The following is a 22,154-nucleotide window of genomic DNA, read 5'->3' on the forward strand; positions in this document are numbered from 1 at the left end:
TTCCCTTTGTCCACATCCAAAAACCCTCAACACACTGTTTGCACACCTTATGAGGGGCCCAAGACTTATCTTGATCACCAAGTTTACCATTGAAATATGCCAAATAGGCTTGCTCCACAAATGTGCTGATGTTCGCCCTTTGACTGGGAATGGTGAAACTGCCACAGATATAACAAAATGAATCAGCGTTGTTTACGCACTTACAACCAGAAACTGCAGAGCCAGACATGATCTGAAAGAAAGGAAATACGTGTGTAGGTAGAAAAGTGAATTTTGCTTACTCACTACATAGAGCAACCTCTGAACACACTGTCTTGCGTGTAAATGAATAGCCTATACAAATCCACATTACAGTAATCGCATTAATATAGGCGGTAGAGAAAAAACCTGATGTGATAGAAGAAAACTAACTGCACTTTCAGAATCAGTGTACCTATTTTAGTGTAAATAAGCTTAAAAATTTAGGTAAAAATAAATTTGTTCAAAATTGTTCTCCAGTGTTGTTTATGTTTTTTTGAGTTGTCATAAAAATTGTCACAAATATAGAGGTACAGTAACATATGACCCTGAAAAAGCACAGATTTTACAGCATTTTTTAAATTGCATTAACCTTATGTCAGTGTGTGCACAACAGAGATATATAAGCCGGTAATAAAAAAAAAAATACACATGTTCCACCTACTCACCTAGTGAGTAAACATGAATCTTTACACCATGCATGAAGTTATATTATAGCTAGGATATGAGAGCTGACTAATTGGAAGCTGTATTTATAAGGCTGTCTGGCTTATAGCCAGTATATTAACATCTAACATAATAACAGCCAAACACTATAATATTATATTACCCAATAGGATACACCTAGACATCAGCTAGAGCTATTTTCCCATTTTCTTTTTGAGCTATAAAGCAATCTACCTTCTGTCTTTGCTCCAACTGCAAACCCCCCAGTAGGTGTTCCTATAATAACAGGCTGAATATTGATATTTATTTCACCCCTATTTTTTCTGGCCTCGGCACAACCTATTCTTGCATCATGAGCTTCTTGCTACTAAAAAACCATATCCTTTTCTCTCTCTCTCTGTGATATATACCGATATTTATATATACCGATATTTATATATATATATATATATATTTATCTGATGTATATTTCCGGTACCATCTGTAGATTCTTGGAACCCAAAATAATAATACGGTTCATTGGGATGTCTCATCTGCACTATTCTATAAGTAAGTAATAACCCAACACACTCTGGTACCCTAATAAAATCCTTGGCTGAAAAAATAGCACTTCCACTTATTTATTTTTGTTCTTCAATTGTTTTATATGATTAATAATAACAATAATAATAATGGTATCGACATAGATGTATGGGAGGTAACTGTAGACTTAACATTACTCAGCTTGTCATGTCATCACTTGGTCTAGTATTTCACTTGTTTATATATAGAGCATATAATGTAGTAAAAGTCAAAATTCAGAGTAGATCATTTAGGAGTAGATCATCGACTTCCATTAGTTGAAAAGAAATAATGAATCACCTATCATCAATTCCCTTTCCATCCCATTTCAAGAGCAGTCAGTAGTTTAGCTCTTTTGTAAACCTAAAATTATTTCTGATAGGGAAATGTCATGTACATGTTACTAATACTGCAACTAGAAACATGAACTGAGACACAATCATTACTGTATGGGCACTCCCAAAAATATGCTCAGAGACCCATTCAGAAACATGTCGACCGAGTCCAAAGGATATATATATTTGATTTTAAAACCCTTGCATATTTTGATTTTTTTTTTAATTATATAGCTACAGAACTTCTGTTCATCTTTTGTGGATTCATTTCAGTTCTGAGAGACATTCCCACATGATTAATGGAGGTATCCCAGACCAGATGTTTTCTTTGGCTTGACTTCAATACCTGAGGTCTTGAGCAAAAGAAATGAGATTTTAAATATTCACACATTTGACATGCTGAAATAGGGCTGCTGTGTAAGAGGTCAGAGAAGCAGGCGTCTCTAACTGTTAAGTTTCTTCTAGCTGTATAAAATGACATGTATTCATTTATTCCTAATGTGTAAATCAGCAATGAACATCAAATGATTCATACAGATTTGTACCACTAAAAAAATGTTTCAGTGGAAAATACAGCTGAAGCTGTGTTAACCTTAGAGCTCTTACAATCCTGAAGACATTGAAAATGACTGGCCACTGTCACAGATGACGTGTATGACATTGGTGGAAGACAGCATGGTTAAATCATGTTAGGGTTTCCAAAGATAAATGTAGCCTTATGGTAGAATCACTGCATTCAGGACATCACATCTGGGAGCCACTTAAAAAAATACTTCATACTTGAATTGTTGTTCATAGACACCAATCAGAATTCTGCTGTAGAATATAACAGTAAGTTTAAATCTGAATTACAAGGTTACAGCATCAGCCAGACATCAACTAAAATGATCAAACTTAAATGTTTTTTTCTTTCTTCATTTAACCCTATCTGCTATTATTTTCTTTGCATCAGTTAATTTGTGTTAAAGGTAATACATGGGCCTATCTTGACCTTTTTATCCGAGAAAAAACCTTGAAATAATTTTCAGATCCTTGCTTAAACTACTTTATTGAGGTCAGTGTAGGAAGAAACCTCTTAACCTCCCTAGCGGTTAATTTCTTTCCGGTCTTATATGTGTAAAAGTGGTACATTGTTTTTCATGAAAATTTATTTTATAGTATAATATAATAGTATGAGAATAAAAAAGTTTGAAACACGAAATCATGTAAAAATAATAAATTGAATAAATTAAAATATATATATATATTTTTTTTTTATTTTTTTAAATTTAAAAAAAAATATTATACTCATACTATTTATTATACTGTAAAATAAATGTTCTTGCTGTAAAACAATACTGTAAAACAATGTACTGCTTTTACACATATACATCCACTGTATTCCATTCAATACAGGTATTTTGTATTGAATGCAATACAAATTGATTTTGAATTTCCCGCCCCACCCCACCGGCACGTACACACGCACCGACGTCATGGGGAACTCCCCGGTGACTCATCATGTGCAGAAGAAGGAAGAAGACAGAGGAAGAAGAGAGAAGACAGAGATTGCGGCGATGGACGGCGGATCAGGTAAGGCTGTATTTACTACCCTTCCCATAGGTTTACCTACCCCGAGTGTGACTTGGGGTTACCGCTTTCAGCAACTTTTTTCTACCCCGAGTCACACTCGGGGTTACTGCTGGAAAGGTTAAATGAGAGGGGGGGCAGTGGGTAAAAGCCCCCCCCCCCCCTTATAGTGTTGGCTAGCATGTGATTGTTATAGAAAACTAAAAATTTCATGGAGTTTGCAGGTCCTCCCTGTGTTTGCGTGGGTTTCTTCTGGGTACTCGGGTTTTCTCCCACATTCCAAAACATGTAGTGAGGTTAATTGGTTTCCCCCCAAAAATGACCTAAGACTGTATTAAATACATTAACATATGACTATGGTAGGTACATTGGATTGTGGGCCACTTTGAGGGACAACTAGTGACATGACTATAGACTTTGTAAAGCGCTGCCTAATGTGTTGGCGCTATATAAATATTGCGTAATAATAATAATTAGTCGTGCAGTTGGCTCTACCAAGTGGGGTTTCCCCCAGAACTATGCAAGCATCATCAAATGGGAGGTCAATCCCCCAAAACTCAAAACAACCCATGGAGGAACCCTTGGGTTCCACAAAAACCTCAAAAAAAAATTGAGAATGGCTGAAATAGACAACATAATTGAAACAAACATAATTGTTTAAATTTGACCAAAAAAACCCCAAAAAACAGCACTTCAATTGAAAATGAAATGCCAGTTGTACCAAAGCTGTAACCTGAAAATGTACATATTATCTAGAAAACCTGATAAAATGACAGTGCACTTTCTTTAGAATTTAGAAAGCATGTCAGAAAGGAAAGTAAAATCCCTATTGGTTGTGTGGACCCATCACCTGACTTCAGAACTGCTAGTGTTTTTATATTGTATATTGTGCTATAAAAACATACAATGCTGGCTGCAATTGAATTTGATCCAGCTGAAGTGCTATAATTTTATTTTTAGCCCCATATGTGTTCACTATTTACAGTTCTGAAAAAGATGTTGACGTTGTATGAATCAATAAGAATAAAAAAATATAGCTGGAGCATAATGTACCGCTCTCCAAATAACAAATGTGATTTATAAAGCATTCCAACTGTTCAAATCAATTACTAGACATAGTAGAGATAAAGGGGTTATTCATCACAGACTCAGCAATCTACTCTGTATATTTGTTCTTATTTTGATGTAAAGGGCCTATTTATAAAAGGTGAGGAACAAAAAACTTCTCCATTTTTAGAATCCTAGTCACCACATTTACAAGTATAATAAAGTAGGTACAGTTCCCTGGTGATCAAGCTTCTAAAAGTGGACAACATAAATATTGTGTTTATGCTATAGTAGCATTAAGAAACTTGGAATAAATGATTGCCAAAGTTGAAAGAAGTCCATTGACTTTCATTGCAATCGTTTGCAAATTGCAATACTACTTTTAAAAAGTGTTCATGTTCATGGCCAAAGTTCTAAGAAAGGACACCACTGATCTCCACTATTACCTATAGGGATCACCTGTATTAATGCAATCTCTATAGGCCATTGTTAAATATTGATCAGGTCAGATATTAATAAGTATTGATCAGCATCAAACGGTTGGCAAACTAGCATTCATTCAATAGTGTGGATTTTGTCATCTGATCCCAATGGTGGCATTATTTTAGTAACAATATCAAAAATTTTCTGGTCATTAGATTTGAAGCCCCACGTAATTGTTCTATGCAGTTATATGTCTGATGTATATATGTCAGCAATAAATATTTATATATGAAGAATGATGGTCATTTTGATAATATACTCAACACCATCTGTCACCAGCCTTTTACTCTGATTTTTAGGGTCCTATTAAAAAACTTCATGAATATGTGCAAATCAGCATTTAAACTTTGGTTTCAGTTTTGACCAAGGTGTAGATGGGACTATAGTAACAATGGGCCGGATTTATTAAAGCTCTCCAAGGCTGGAGGGAATACACTTTCATCAGTGATGCTGGGTAATCCAGCAAACCTGGAATGGATCTGGTCCAGTATTCAAAGCATTTGCAAGCAAATAGCAAACGATTTTTAAGAAATCCATTCCAGGTTTGCTGGATCTAAGATCACCACTCCACTGCCTATATACCCTAATTTTAAATAATCTGTCAGTCTATTCAAATCCTTTAAAATACACAATTCATAGATTCACAGCAGAGAGCGCAGAGAGGACAGAGAACACCAGACACTTGATATCTAAGGTTTAAATAAAAGGTTTCACCAGCCATTGGAAGCTCTTATGATAATAAGCAGCTAATCTGTAACACCTGATTCACATTTCATGGATTTAAAGTGAATGTACATGTATGGGTACAGTTTTTTTCACATTTGACAAATCTGAACTTTTGTCATTTAGATTATAAAATGAATACATAAATTAATTTTCATCTGCCCAGGTTGTTTAATTGAAAATATCTAATTTGCTCAAATATGCTATGAAATTCAACCTTTCCAGTTGTACTTTTTACATGACTCTAAGAACTCTAATTATATAATGTTCCCCTGTCAATTAGTTCATTGTTCGTGAGTATAAGTTTTTGTAAACCCTAAGAAATAACAGCTGGCCTTTGAAAGCATTTTTGTAGTTGATATTTATTTACCTGGCAGTGTCTTCCATATGCTGGAATCACCCAGAACAAGCATGCTGTAAATGGGAGTGTGTATTTTCCTGAATAAATCTCAATGTTCCACAGACTTTATTTACCAGGTCAGGATGATAACCCATGGCTCTGAAGAGTGAATGTCATACATGGGGAACCTGTATACCTTTGTGTTGCACCCAATTGTGGATCCATTTAGTGTTGGGTAACATCACGCTTTAAAACCCAAAAACAGGTTTGTTACAAGACATTTTGTATTGTAGCTGGTTGCTCTCTGTAGTGGAATGTTTCCAGATATACTTCAAACATAACCATAAATGATGCACATTTATAAATCCAGCTCTGATGTTTATAAAGTCAAGCTGGGAATTTGAGTGCTACAAAGTATACAGCTATCTGATGCACTGAATATTGTCAACTGGTCCTGTTTACATTTTTTTTTAATAAAATTAAAAACATCACAAGCTATGGACTATTACTTTTTGCCAATGACCTGCAATTTGCAAATCCCACAGCACCATCTACTGGATTAACAAAATTTATCTCAGAAGAATTTATTGACACCAGTGTGCTCAAAAATGTATTTTCTGTGTATACCTGATGGAAAGACCTTCTGATTCAGGATCTATGTATATTGCAAGGATTTTACCATAACAAGTTCTGTTACTTTTTTTTGAATAAGTCACTATCTGATTATAACTAAACTGGTTACTGGGAAGATCTGATTCGTTATAATCAAATAGTGTGCTCTAATAAGGAAAGCTGCAGTGTCTGCAGTTTAGAATTTCCTGTTGCATGGAAAGCCTTAGAGCAGACTTCTGGTATAAACAGCAAACCAAACACAGCAGTAGAAAATAACATAGGGTGATTGGTGTGCAGACTGAACTGAAAGGTAAATTACCAAATGACTATAATCACTGTCATTTCCCTCCCTATATTTAAAAAAAAAAAAAAAAAAATTTCCCACTTAAGAGTGTAATTCCAGCCAACAGGTAGAAAAATGTTTAGAAACCTGTTTAGGTACATCTGACATTTCCTTAAGTGAAGAATTAAGGCCAACCAGTCCAATCTTGGTTTTCATCAGACCAGAGAATCTTGCACCTCAGTTTGAGCCTTCAGCAGCTTTTTTTTGCAAACTCCAAGCGAGTTTTTGTTATGAGGCAACTACTCTGCACTAAAGTGCACATTAGTGGAGGGCTGGAGTTATGGTTGTCCTTCTGAACATAGTCCCATTACACAAAGAATCCCTAGAGCTTAGTCAGAATGACCAACAGGTTCTGTCACCTCTCACTAATGCCCTTCTACCTTCATTGCTTATTTTGGCCAGGCGACCAGCTCTTGTCCTGATTTTGCTAAACTTCTTCCATGTGAGAACTATGGAGGTCACTGATCTTTGAAACCTTCAAGGCAACAGATTTTATTTTTCTGTAACCCTCCCCATATCTGCGCTTTGCAACAATCCTGTTTTTGAACTCCACAGGCAGTTGCTTTGACCACCAAGCTGGGTTTTTGCTCTGATATGCAATGCAATTCTCCTAGGTGTGTAAAGCTTGTTGCATTATACCCAAAAAGACAAAGTAAAGCAACATGTAGGCAAGTTGTGACAAAATTTTCACTATACTAGAAATATTTGCACAAAACCATTCAAACTGTTACATTGTCTACCAAATAACTCTTGTGCTGGTTGAAAATGGGCATCTTCTCTTTACATTTCACTTAAAGACCCTGGTAATAAGGGGAGATCAACAAAACAAAGTATGAATAGAGATCTTTATTTAATAAAAAAGACATTTAGTCCTCAGTTTCAGACTCCTCATCATCCTGGCTGATCTGGAAGTAGCGAAGCTCATAAGTCTCCTTGTTAGATGCAACAACACGTAACCAGTCACGCAGACTGTTCTTCTTGAGATATTTCTTTGTGAGGTACTTCAGGTACCTAAATGGAGAAAAATTGAATACATTTAGAATATAAATATTTGAAGAAAAAAAGCACACTAAAGAACCACATTTTAAGGGTGCTCAGACACTTATATTTTGTACGTCACATCACTTGGCAGAAGCATTAATCCATACGTAACTAAGCATTTCAAAATGCTGAGCATGGGATTATTACAGAAGCAACATTTCTACTCTTCATACCAATGAGTTGGCTCATCCAATTTCATTTTTAAACCTGAACTGTAAAACTGATGAAATGTTAGAAATTGACAAAACTTCTCAGACTTTTTCTGCATGAGGCAAAACAGCATTTCCTAAATGGAAGGACCCAATGCTGTTTTTTTTTTTTTTTTTTTTAATTTGAATACAAAATTCATTAGACAAAATAAAAAGTCACCTCACCAAGTCAACAGCTGCTTTAAAGCATTTGAAGCTTACCACATGTTAGCATCAAGTGAAGCAGAAGCAGTCATACACTTATGTGCCAAGGAAGAACACAAGTGTGACACTGCAATATTCATATTTGCTCATAAAATAGTATTGGTGCTTTTACCACGACTGTAAAATTCTATTAAACACTACATTGCAGCATCTTTATGATGTGAGAACCTTGGTTTAACAAGGTTCTGCACTGCAGGTGGAAATTTAGAGTTTCTTGACAACAGGCAAATATTTACCATTTGTTTTATTGAGCTTTTAAATGAAGGAAAGAAGGTACTGCAAGGTTTTAGATGATTAGTACAGCATTGCTTATATAGTTATAATGTGAACTGAAAGTATTCACCTGTCCTGCGCTACAACCAATATTATCACATGATTACATTGTATTCACAATTCATCTAATGTTGAAGCCGTTAGCAATCTAGACTGCATTTGCCAACATACATGTACTCATTTATTACACAGAGTGGTCCTGGCAACTGTGATCTTGTCTCTTAAGACCAAGCAAGTAGAAGAGGGCCGTAATCAAGAGTTCTTGAAAAATAACATGAGAACAGGAGTTATAAAGCCCCACAGCTTCACAAAACTTACCTTTTAGAAAACTGCTTTTCTGAAACAACGTTAATCTTGTTCTTCTGACGTTCAATATGAACAACGTTGCCAAGATTTCCAGTTTTCCCATTGACCTTCACTCTCTGCTTGAGAAACTGTTCCTGTTTTGACAAAACAGAAAGATGTAGACACTAGGGAAGAGAACCCTAGGTACAAACTAGGGAAGGGGACCCTAGTTAGAGTACACATTAAGAAAAATGGTTTTATAAACCATACACTCACTGCCACTAGTTTTACTACACACTAGAACTATAAAGCAGTTTAAGGTAAAATCTGCAAACTGAACCAATCTTTCACATTGACATACTATTAGTATAAATTACATACATTTACCAGCTTTACAAAACACATAAAACATGCAAATACTGTAAATTACCTCCAAACGTACACACAAAAAAACAAGTTATATTTTTAGTTTTAATTGTCTCTACAAATAAGCAATACAGTATAGGATGTGCAGATCTCTAATCCTGCCAGAAGCATGCTTTCTGGTGTGTGAATATTAGATAATTCATCTCCACGGTTCACCTAAATTCCAGGTTACTGCAATATGCCTGACTGAATGTTGAAATCAGCACTCAATACCACCAGGAATCCATAAATGTTATAGAAGTCACCCTCTAAATTCCTAAATATACTGTTGCATTCACAGCTGACCAATCACCTAATAGAAGTTCCTTTATACTGGCTGGGCCCTTTCTTAGATATCACACACACACACAATACATAACTTAACAAGCTGTACTTAGCTAGTTACTGCACACTAAAACCACTGTCTCCTCATTTACTACCAGTCACATGATTTGTTTATCATGCTTGCGTTTACTGGCATTGATTCATTTACCTGGATATGCCCAACCTTACTAAACACCATCCCAAACATCAATAAACTGGACATTCATTCACTATCAATACTTACAAAGTTGGCAGAGTCAAAGATGCCATCTTCAACAGGATGGGTAAGATCCAGAGTGAACCTCCAGGCAGCCTTTTTGGATTTCCTATCCTTTGGGGTCCTTTTCACCTTTTGCTAGAAAAAATTAAAGACGCTTTATTATTAATTGTATGATTATTATTTAAATCTCATTCTTACATTGTGCACTTTTGCAGGGTCTCTGAAATGCTGAAGATAATTCCCAGGACAGCTGTAACACAAGCTTATGGGGTGCAAGGTTCATATCAACACCATAAATAAGCCAGCATTGAATGAGCATCAAAAGATGGGGGAACTGCAAATTCATTTTATAAAAACATGGAGCAGTTTAGGATTTAGAATGACAGCTGTCTATTAATGTCACATTGTTTGGTGACACAAACAGCACCACTACCAGTTGATAGACTCAAACAACTCATAATCAGCTCCTTAGCATAAAGAGCAGAATCATAACCTCATCACACGCACGGCTCCAAGACTTTTCTAGAGCAGCCCCGACTCTCTGGAATGGTCTTCCTCGTCCTATTAGGCTTGCTTCTACTTCCTGCTCATTTAAAAGAGTGCTCAAAACCCATCTTTTTAAACTTGCCTACCCATCTTCTGTGTCTCAAACCCCTCACTACTTCCCACCACTACATATCCCCTCTCCTATTGTGTGATACTTCCCCCATCTCTAAAGCTGGGTACACACTTCCAATTTATGTCGTTGGAAAGGATCTTTCACAATCCTTTCCAACGACAAGGGAGTGCACGATGCATGAACGGTGCTGTACATACAGCACCATTCATGCTCTATGGAGAGGGGAGGGGGAGAGCGACGGAGCGGCACCCTGCTGCGCGCTCTCCCCTTCCCTTTCATTAGGATCGGCTGTCGTCCATCGTCCGTGGATCCGGCAGGTCGGTCGTCCGGATGATGGACGGCACCGACTGTACACAGCAGATTTTCGCCCGATAATTGGCCGATGCCGATTATCGGGCGATAAAAATCTGACGTGCGTACGTAGCTTTAGATTGTAAGCTCTCCGGGACAGGGTCCTCCCCTCCTCCTGTGTCACTGCCTGTCATTTGCTACCACTATTTAATGTATAGCACTGCATAATATTTTAGCACTATTTAAATTATGTTTAATAATAAAAAAATTGTGTCCTGTGGCTAAGAGAGAACCACAGTGACCATTAAAGTAGATTATATACATATGTCACCAGCCTTAGGATTCCATAAAGAGCAATAGGGAGGGATTCTACAGAACAATGATGCAAGAAATGGCCACCAGGCAGGCATGGGGCACACACACAGGAGGGCGTAGCACACACAGGGGGGAATGGGGAAGTTGTGAGTGGCAGATGATACAGCGGTCATTTAAATAGCACCCAGCACCACATGGGGCGCTGTAACAAGATACCTATGTTGTACGCATTGTCATAATACAGAATGAATGTGAGAGTGCTCAGTGCCTTTAGTGGTGTGTATGGAATTGTACAATACGGCAGCGGGTGGTAATGTGTACAATGTCTCCTCCATACACGGACAGTAACATGAGGGACACACACAGACACACAGGCGACTGTACTGACACGCAGGCCTGGGTACAACCACTAACACATGGAGGAGAGGGGGGGGTACGGCTGTGTGACGCACATATTACTGGCTGTTATACACACATCGAGGTCACCATGGATGGAGCCCCCTACCCATGACATGGTACAACCAATGTCCGCCTCACATACAAGACTGGCCATGACACCCCATACAGTAATCACGTTTATTAGACAGTCACACGCATACGAAGGGATAACTAGCCTGCTATCTATACACTCAAATGATAGAAAACCCCATATGACAGAGCCTGTCAACTATCTGACAAGCAGCCGTCACTTCGCTATTCATCCTCTGTGACAGCGGGCTACATCCACGTGTCAGCCACTCACCCGCGCCATCTTCTCTTGCTGGGCCTTTTCAAAGAGACAGCAGAAAGCCGGCCTCCGGTATTTATTGCGAGAGTCACGTGGGACATCCCATGTACGTCATTTCCGCTGTGTAAATACGTCCGCGTGTGGCTGAGTCAGGCTGGGGGAAGGGTCATGCTGGCTATTGCCGTGCATTATAGCGCCTCATGGCAGTGCACGTGATGCATGAAAAGCACATGTTAATCCGAGGTGAACATTTAGTCCTTTAAGCTTTGGTTATTTATCCTCCATAAAATGCTTGTTTTCACCTCTCAGTACCGCTGGGCTCCTCCGGCCTCTTCCATTCACATCCTACATAAGCTCACCCCAGCTATGGCTGCCCAGCATTGCTCAGACCCCCTGATAATAATAGATCTGGAATATTGGCCCTGATTTCATAAATCGATCCAAGGACTCGAGAGGATACACTCTCATCAGTGAACCTGGGTGATCCAGCAAACCTGGAATGTTCGCTATTTGTAATCAATTGTTTTCAAATGCTGGACCAAATCCAATCCAGGTTTTCTGGATCACCTAGCTTCACTGATGAAAGTGTATCTTTTCCTTGCAGAATAGATTAGGGCAACAGAATCAGTGGGGGTTGACTGATGACAACACAGGAGAGCCATTGAGAGAGAGAGTTGTCACATCAGCACAGGAAGTTCTATTGATAAGAGCTGCACATTTATACACATTAAAATGTTTAGAAAGGACATCAGTATAATAAATCTTAGATTTTATTGATAGGGATTAGATCGTGTTAGGTGATATATGGGCAGATCACAGTGTGGTTCCCAAAAGCTCCAGGTTACCATTGGCTGCACAGTTGTTTAAATATTTGCACCATAACCACATGCAAACCTGGTTAGCTGCGGTGGGGTTTGCAGCTCTTGCTTGCACAAGAGCAGTTTTCTGTGTGTTATTACTGTACAGTATTTATATAGCACCAATATATTACACAGAGACAGATAAAAACAATGACACAGGAGGAAAGTACTCAATCTAGAATTCCCCTTGCACTTTCCTTAAGCATGCACATTTTGCATCTCCAAGCAAGAAAACCTTGCCCATGGTTTAGGGAGGTTGGGAGCACAGCTAATCTTTTCAAATAGAAGATTAACAGTGAGCACCTACTACCTATTTCAGCAAAGGTCTTTATCCTACAACCACTAAAAAAATGAAAATAAAATGGCAGTACATGAAACAAAGAGAATGAAAAATGTTGTACTTTGGTGGTTAGTGTAGCTTCCTCCTACATTGTTGGTCAGTGAAGAAGTGGTGCTTGCGGTGATTTTATTTTGGAAGTCAGTGAAGTCTCCACATACATTGGTGGATAGTGTAGTGGTTGTTAGTAAAGTAACCCCTCAAAGTGGTGGTTAGTGTCCTATAATGGAGGTCAGTGGAGAATTACCCCCTTACATTAGTGGTTATTGTCCTAGCATAGTGGTTGTTGGCCCTCTTACATAGTGTAGTGTTCCGCCACATTGCTGATCAGTGGTGAATTACCCTCTTACATTGGTAGTTAGTGTCCCATATTGGGATTTAGTTTGCATTTCTGGTTTGTGTAGTGCTCTCCCACATTACTGGTCAGCGGAGAATTCCTGTTGCCTTGATGCTTAGTGTCTCCCTCTATTGGAGGTCAAGTGCCTTATTACATGGGTGCTTGGTGTCCTTCTGTTTCGGAAGTCAGAGGAGAAGTCCCCCCTTACATTGGTGGTTAGTGTAGAGGATATTAATGACTGGCAAGTACCCTCTCCTTACCCCTGTTCTCCAGTTACCCTTTTATTGAGATTCTCACTTTCCATTTGTCCTGCTGACTTCAAGAGGAAACTTTTCAACAGACAATCTGTAGTAATAACTGTTTTTAAAGGGATTTCCTACATTTTAGAGATATTTCCTCTTACTTCATGTTGTGTCTAGTGGACTGGAAATTAGTTAAAATCTCTATATTGGGACACAAATTGCAAAACAAATACAAAGATTTTATCCCTTCTCTATTGCAAAAAATAGTTCTGGCTTTAAAAATCCTTTAAAATGGCTTTACTCCATACAATCTGACAGTACAATTTCCTTATTATTACCAACAAATTGTAGTGCACCAGCCTGATTAGATGTATATTGGACAGCTTGCACTAAAAGGTTGATGATAACTCTGCAGGAGACCTAGGATAACATAGATTGTGTCACTGTGTGTTATGGTTTGCTGTGTGCATACTCCTTGCGTTGCATTAAGGTTAGAATTGGGCAATTAGGTTTGTGTACAAGGAAGTTTGCCCAACAGCACACCACTGCCCAGGTTGGAAGAAGAATTTCATGAGACTGCTGCAGGCAGGTAAAACTTTTTCCTAAATCTCCTTTCCCTGTTCAGCACTAAGATTGTAACACAGTAACAGTGCAGAAAAAGCCCCAGAAAAAGACTAAGCTGTGTATACAAAGTCCAGAACATCTCCGCTGCTTCACAGGCTCAAAATTAGTTTTTGTATTCATTGAAGTTTTGAGGAATATTCATTTCATAGTTGACTCAACTAATGTATATACTATGACTCATATAATAACATATTTCCTGAGCTCCGGGCACAACAGAAACATGATTTTGTATCCAAGATTTTGTGAAAAGAGGAATCTTGCAGAACCTGTTGGTGAAGTGTAACATTTGTTGTTTGTACTACAAACATATAATCATTTACAGTAAAGGTAATAAAATCCTGGATGTTACCAATGTTTTCTGCAGAACAATATATAAAAATAAAAAAATTAGTAAAACATTTAAACTATTTTTTTTTTGCCTAGAGCTAGGTTCAGCCTCTCTTGGCTATAGTCCGGTATCTACAGAGAGCAGTGTGTTGGGGAATCTCTCTCTTCAGTCTTGCCAAACTATTGTGCACAAGTCAGGCTTGTGGGCACTCCAAACCTCTGTTCAACATGGTATTCCTCCAGAAAATATAATGATGTGCAGTTATCACTCTACTCCAGACAAGGCTCATTGATATTGCTGTCTGCAATGTGCCTGCTGAATGTGAAGCAGAAAAGCCATATCTATTGGGCAGCATGGTGGCTCAGAGCTTAGTTCTCTGGCCTTTGCAGCGCTGGGTCCCAAGTTTGAATTTCAGCCAGGGCACTATCTGCATGGAGTTTGCAGGTTCTCCCCATGTTTGTGTGGGTTTCCTCTGGGTACTCTGGTTTTCTCCCAGATCCCAAAAACATGCAGTTAGATTAACTGGCTTCCCCTGAAAATTAACCTTAGACTGCATTAAAGACATATGACTGAAGTAGGGACGTTACATCACAAGCTCCTTTGAGGGACGGCTAGTGACACGACTATAGACTTTGAACAGCGCTGCCTAATATGATGGCGCTATATGAGTACTGTGTATAATAATAAATCATGTGAACCATGTGTTTGTAAAGTCACATGGATAGGAGACTAACAGAGACAGATGTCTTGTATTTGTAATTTCTCAACTTCTTAGGCCTTTTTCAATGAAGTCTGTAAAGTATAATAAATTATATGTCACCATTGAACACATACTCCTTAGAGGAGAAAATAAGTTAACCCAGCTGTAGGTGTGAAATAGCCCTGTGTTATAAATGTAAAGAAGTGATTGTTGGCTCATCATCAGGTGTTATAGAACTTTATAAAATATTCTACATAAATAACTTATTTAGAAATGGACAACAGATGATTGTATGCTATTTCTAAAGGACTAGTTTAATCCACTTCATGAAGGTGATAGTTACATATAGTAGGCTGAAAAATGTCCATGTGCAGTACTGAATAGTGTCTTTAGGTCAGCTGTTGCTCGAACTGAAAGTTTGGGCTTATGTAGCTTTGGATACAAATATCTGATACTTTTGGTAAACAAGCCAAAGATACTCAATTGCATATTCAGGGTTATCCTTTTTGCAGTTATTTCTTCATTGCTTTATGCTCAAAACTGTTCTGTGAGTTTATGCGTACTGTAAGCTGCTGACAGGTAAAAAATGGAGGTATCCAGAGGTACCAAAAGACACTTTCACTATCCTATGCTGGGCCTTAGAATTTAGGAAAACATAGTCACTTTCTCCTAGTTCTGCAGATTGCCTGTACTCTCTCTACTTCCATATATTTTTATTCCAAAAAACATGCAGTTCGGTTAATTGGCTTCCCCCCAAAATTGACCTTAGACTGTAATAAAGACATATGACTGAGGTAGGGACATTGGATTGTGAGCTCCTTTGAGGGACAGCTAGTGACATTACAGGCTTTGTACAGCGCTGCGTAATATGCCGGCGCTATATAAATACTGTGTATTCATAAGATTAATTGGTCAGTGAGGTTGTCCATCATAGTTATACATCTGTAAGAACGTGGCAGTGAAGCTTGGCTGCTGCCCCTAACACTAGTAATGATTAAACCATGTAATGATTACACTGAATTTATTTGGACAAGGAATCTGGCTTCAAAGAAATACTCTTAAATATCAAACAGTTATGACAAGTATTAAAGGCAGATACCTAAAAGATTTCTTGCACATACCTGTGGTAGCTTTATTCTTTGCTTTGCTCCTTTGCTAAAGATTTATTATCGTAAACCCAATCATATGACCCCCATGACAGCTAATTCAGTAAAAGCAGTATGTATAGCAGTACTTTGTGAAGAAATGCTTTTGGCAAACTTCAAGCAGTTAAAGCTTTCTGAAGAACTTTTTGGCTCAAGTACAGATATGTATATCTACCCAAATAAAGAGAATTGACAGTGCTGTTACACATGTTTTCAGCGAGTTTCAGTAAGCTTCAGAATAACTTGGATTGTTAAATGCTTGCTAACATACAGCACTGCATGCACGGTTAAGTATTGTAAAGTGAATAATAGAGTGGGGTGGTCTGATAATGTAGCATATAGCATAACATACAGAGTGTGAAAGTCCAGAGTATGTAATGTTTCCTACAGAGTACAGAGTGGCCCAATTTAAAGTATTTAACCTACATCACAGTGTAGAGTGAGGTGGAGGATGTAGAGTACACCGCATTGCACTGTGTATTTTCTTTAATGATTTAATGGCATTAAATAGTTTGATTTTCATAACTATAATTTCTTGTTTGGTGTTAGATTAGAAGGAAATAAACCTATGAGTGAGAATAAGCAAACAAATATTTGCATTTCTTTAGTAATACCAAAGATAATGCAACTAATGATAATAGTAACAATAGTAATACTTCACTTAACTGTGAGCTGATCAATGAATCAGAGCCTCCACTGTCCTTGTTAGGGATCATTAGGGAGATCATTATTTTACAATTGTATTTATCTTTTTTTAAAAATTCATATTAATTGTCCATGGGATTTAAAATGATGAATTTAAGTGGTCTGTGAGGTCCCAAAGGTTGGCAGCCGCTGGTCTAGAGTATGTAATGTGCACCACACCATATATATGGGCACAGTCCAAAGTCAGATTTGCACAGCACATTAGACAGACTAGAGATAACCAGAGTAAAAAATGTAAACCATAGTGTATATTGGGCATTCTGCGTCATGGGAAGTCATCATGGGATACATAGTTCATGTATCTAAAGAGGCTGTGGGTTTCCCATTCAGTCTTTTCTGCTGCGACAGTAAAGACAGAAGAGAAGGGGTCCTCCCCAAAAAAGTATATATACACACACACTTCTTCCTTATATAAAAAGGTTAGACACAAAGCAACAAGCATTTTACCAAGATCTCCTATTGCCAGTTATGATTACTCATTCTGCATTTCCAAAGTGCCAAGATACCTCCCCAGCCAAAGAGGCTCACAATTGTATGGTTGGATCTTGGAGTGAAGGAGTAGAACACTTGCCCTACAACACTAATAAAACCACAGTAAAGGCAATTTGGTAGCAGGAAACAAAAATCTGCCCCCCATCGACAATAAGTCCAGCTGTGGAGTCCATGCGTGATCCAGATCGGGCTGTTTTCAGGTAAGCCTGCTATACATTTGTATATTACTATAGATGTTCAATAGTTGGTGGGTTATTGTTCACACTTTCTAGTGATGCCTTGATGAGGGGGGCATGACCTGGCTAGATGGAAAGTATGCAGGGGTATATTACCCTGCCAAATAAATTTACCTTTCACAGGTTTTATTTTTACTAATGCAACTGTTAATGTATTCCTGGTTCTAAGTTTTACCAGGTCCTCAGCAAGCCATAAAATATGCCAAAGAAAGCAACACAAGCTTTAAAACCATCACATTAGTTATCTAGGATGTCTCCTTGTTACAGTAAACTTTCCAGTGTTACCAAAGCACTGAGGTTTGGAATCCATGGAACAGATCTACTTGTTTGGGTACAGCTCCAAGAGAAGCACAGGAATAGCTTTGTGGCACATGCTTAAAGCGTACCTAAACTTAACATTTTCACTTTACATAGAAGGGGAGTTAACCCTTCTAAATAACGTAAAAAAAAAAAAAAAAAAATGTTGCTTTTGTTAAGTGCAAGTTTTTTTTTTTTATCTCAGGCATGCACAGAAGGGGCATCTTTTCAACCAAGGTAAGAGACATCGATTTCACATATGCAGTGAGATCAGCATCTTCCCCCCTTCACAGCAGTTAAATCACCTGATCTCGGACCTGTGCAGTGCAAGACATAGAAGGAAGATGGAAAAGGAGAAGATGGTGTAAACCCACACCGGGACAGAGAGAAATTCCAGGATGATGTGGGAAGGGATCGTGGAAGTATCAGAGCCATCAAAAGATCTGTGGGATTTAAGGTAAGTGTAATATTTTTGTTTTTAGTTTAGTTCCATTTTAAGGTTTGCTAGAGGTTTTATTGAGCAGGAGGACTTAAGAGGCACATGTAGAAGGGAGGGGACACAAAGCCCTTTGCTTACAAGGCTGTTTCACTTCTTGAGAGGTACTGCAGTCAGATCCTTATATTTACCTGCATACAGTTAAATCCCTTAAAATATTTAACAAATTAGGTCAAATTCCAGCTATAGCACAGTGATCATGGCCTAAACGTCTTGGAACAGACCCTTTTTAGGGTAGCAATATTTTGTCCATTTCCCAAATATTCTGTGCTTTTACCCTTGTAACACCAAATCAAAATAAAAGCGCTCATACTGGGCCACACTGCACACAAATTAGAAATCCAGAGTAATAGGATGCTGGAGCGAGTGCTTGTAGATAAAAAAAAAGTTAATGATATACAGTACTCTAGTGAACTATTAGGAATTAGTCTCCTCAATGTTATATACTTGGATTTACCAAGGGTGCAGTAGACTACTTTAAAAGAAAGAATGAGGGGGAAAAAAAAAAAAAAAACAGTGAAGGTGCTTTCATTCTCTAAGGATATCCAACCATCAATACTTAAGGACCCAAGCAAAGCAACTCAGAATCTCCATTTTTTTTTTTTTTAGTTTAAGTTTTCTACCAGAAACACTAGCTGTGGTTACACTGAAGAGGGACTAGAGGTAATGGCAGAAGCAGGTGGCTCTGGAGGAGCATAGAAACAAAACTACACATGGCTCAACCAAATACAGAGCAAGATTTGAGACCTACACCTGTATGATGACTGGATCCGTTTCAAAAATGTAAAAAAAGAAGTTAACATTCCATGCAGAACCCTTCAAAGCCTCACAGAATAGAGCTCAAAAACAAGACCCAGAAGTAGAGTACAAGGGACATGCAGAACCTCATTGTTAGGGGGATAAAAGATGCCAGGCTATACACATACTCCAGTAAACGTTGCAAGATGTGGTAAACCATGGGCCTTGATTGTGTTGGGAATGCAAAGGTGAACTACACTAGTTAAGGGATGTGGCCCAATAAATGCAGCTATACAAAAAGGCATGGAATATTAGAACCATCACCGTTAAGGTCACCCAGCAAAAACCATATCACATCCTTGTGCTCTGAATAGAAGTACAAACATTTTGCTTATCTACAATTAGAGGCTGCCACTACCAGTCTATCGGAGAGCGTTTTGCCTAACTTAGTGAAAGCCAGATATAGACAGACGGGACAAGCACAGTGCACGTTTTGAACTGCCTGCATACCTGTTCCACCTCTGTAAATCTGGTTACAAAAGGAAACAGAAAACAATTTACCTGGAGCACAAAATGGAAAAAATAAATACCCCCCCCCCCAATACCAAAAGGACCTATTTACTTGGAGGTTGGGTGTTGGAATTTGCTGGTAATGTACCATTTGAAGTCTGATCACGGGTCTAAGTTTCTTTCAAGTCTGTCTACCACAGACATAGGTTAAAGAAAATGACTAAGACATCAGAAATCACCTATATTTTATTGATCTTATTAACTTTGTTCAATTCACAATTGAATAACCTAGTAACACAATTGAAACTTTACATGTTCTGATTACCAATGAAGGTTTAACTTTACAGGGAAATGCAAAATATACAAGGCTGCTAGACTTTTGTACAATGTGAAATGTCAAACCCAATGCAATATATAAACCTGCCATTAGTTTCACACGGACCCTTTATGCTTATAGTGTTATCTACAGAACCTATTACAAAGGTGTAAATCAATGTGAGTATTGCTGCAAACTTAAGGGGCAAAGATTTAGATTGTTTTTTTCCCTCTTACAAACTGCAATGTCTGGGCTAAAGCATGCAAACTATAGACATTAAAGGACTAGAAAACATTTGCAAAAGCAAAAAACTCCCTGCATTCTCCACCCTTTGTTATCTCCTGCCATACTACTATCTACTCACTTCACACACAAAAACTTCTAAAGATAAATGCTGCCATCTATAACATATAGGCAATAAGGTATCTATGGGACGAACAAATCCTACAGCAAACATTAGATGTATACTACAAGCATAGCAAACTCGTGCATACTCGGAGCAAGGGATGCATTGTGTGAAATTGTTGCATTTATTGCTCAATGCTTAATTATGCACCAGGCTAGGTCCTTTTAAAGTCAAAAATGCCCCAATGCTGTTTTAGTGCTATGTACATCTGAGCCAGTGCAGAGCAATATACAAGTTACTGATGCATAATGTATCCTCATGAACACGCATTTAAAATGCCATGAAGACTTTGCAGCAAAGTGTGCAACAGCAACTCCCCCCAGTTATTTCTGTAAGGGGCACAAAGGCAGAACAGATTCAGCTTTTCTGGTTAATGCAAATATGGCTGTGAGAACCAACTTAAGGTTCACAACTTGTGTTCCTTTGCAGCAGTACTCAAAGCAATTATAAAGGATAGCAAGCCAATTTTTTTTTTTTGCAGCATGAAGACTAGGTACATTGCAACCAATGGCAGGTGCAAAAAATTAACATCAAGATCCAAAAAACAGCCTGTGTCAAAGTGTCTGAAGAATGGTCTCGCTGTATATTGTTTAATACTCAGATCTTTACTTGGAGGTTTGGATATAGAATTTCCCTCAGACACATTGATATAGACCTATAGTGTTCAATACCACACATGACAGATTTGAAGGGCATTCCAGGAAGGGCAGCAACAACATTTTGACTTAAGTAGTTTAGTCAGCATCCCAGTAGTGCATTTTACTCCTATGCATTCAAGTGTATTCGGTAAGCCGTAATTATTTCTGCAGTACCGAGCAATACATTGGAAACCTTTGTAAATGTTGTGTGCACAAGGCCAGATCTGTATTTCGGAATACAGCAAGATCCTGTAAATAGCTTGCCATCTTTTAGGCAATTTTTTGTAAAGTGTGTATAATGTTGTAAGACAGATAAGACAAGAAAAGGAGGCACAAGACAATCTTTATATACATAGTTAGTCCAAAGGAAAGTAACATTTCAGGTTTGCGCAATGATGATCATGACTACATATCCATAATGTGCACATGACAACTAGTAGCTCAGTGCCTACTAGTTTAGAGTTGCTAATTCGTACAGAGGAAAAAACAAGCAGGACATTCTGAAATTGGCAATTAGACAAGATTCCCGTTGCTGGCAGTTTTAAGCCAAGCAAGATGAGCACTCGGATCCAATTTCAGGTATCCATATTTGTGCTACAAAAAAGGAGATTCCCAATATTTAAAAGAAATCACACTGGAAGCACTGCAAACCGATTCCTGGGAAGGTCTTTACTCTGTTTAATATTTCAAGATAAATACAATAAAAGAAAAAGCAAATGAACTGCATTTTCTATTTTTATTTCTTTTTAGTCGGATGACAAAGGCCTCAAGTGAAAATCTGAAGCATTTACAACTCTAATCCTCATTTTGTGCCATGTATGCCTGCTGTGTAGAATCACCCAACATACCATGTGCCTGTGGGCAGGCTTTGGACACCATTTTGATAATGTTACTATATGGAAGCCAACATGTTGGCAGGAGAGCAGAGGTAATTTACTTGCACATGGCCACCAGGAGTAGCTTTATTCTTACGGAAGGGGCAGAAAAATTGTGCATTAACTGGCAATTCTAAATCACTTTAACTTCTGAATTGTCCCCAAGTAACGCATTTGGAGTCCCAAATGCCTAAACATGCAAAAAAAATTTGCTTCATAAGCAGAATACAAAGTTGGCTTTACATTACACTAAAATTACCTT

The 22,154-nt window shown here is 38.1% G+C and overlaps 1 protein-coding gene across 1 annotated transcript; it reads right to left on the reverse strand.

The window, feature by feature from the left end:
* Positions 1-7,528: 7,528 nt before the first annotated feature.
* On the reverse strand, positions 7,529-11,748 carry RPL22L1 (ribosomal protein L22 like 1). Its single transcript, XM_072408098.1, has 4 exons — positions 11,626-11,748; positions 9,683-9,793; positions 8,743-8,864; positions 7,529-7,708 (listed from the first exon to the last, which is right to left on the reverse strand). Exons 1-4 carry the CDS (start codon positions 11,632-11,634, stop codon positions 7,564-7,566), a joined length of 387 nt encoding a protein of 128 aa, XP_072264199.1. The 5' UTR covers positions 11,635-11,748; the 3' UTR covers positions 7,529-7,563.
* Positions 11,749-22,154: the final 10,406 nt, after the last annotated feature.

Source organism: Pyxicephalus adspersus, chromosome 4, assembly GCF_032062135.1.
Source record: "Pyxicephalus adspersus chromosome 4, UCB_Pads_2.0, whole genome shotgun sequence".
In the NCBI taxonomy this organism is placed as follows: Eukaryota; Metazoa; Chordata; class Amphibia; order Anura; family Pyxicephalidae; genus Pyxicephalus; species Pyxicephalus adspersus.

Bases quoted from the DNA above. Each gene is read 5' to 3' on its own strand.
- RPL22L1 (XM_072408098.1), bottom strand. The intron at 8,865-9,682 runs GTAAGTATTGAT...TTGTCAAAACAG, and splicing joins TCTTTGACTCTGCCAACTTT to GAACAGTTTCTCAAGCAGAG. The intron at 7,709-8,742 runs GTAAGTTTTGTG...TTCTCCATTTAG, and splicing joins GAAAAGCAGTTTTCTAAAAG to GTACCTGAAGTACCTCACAA.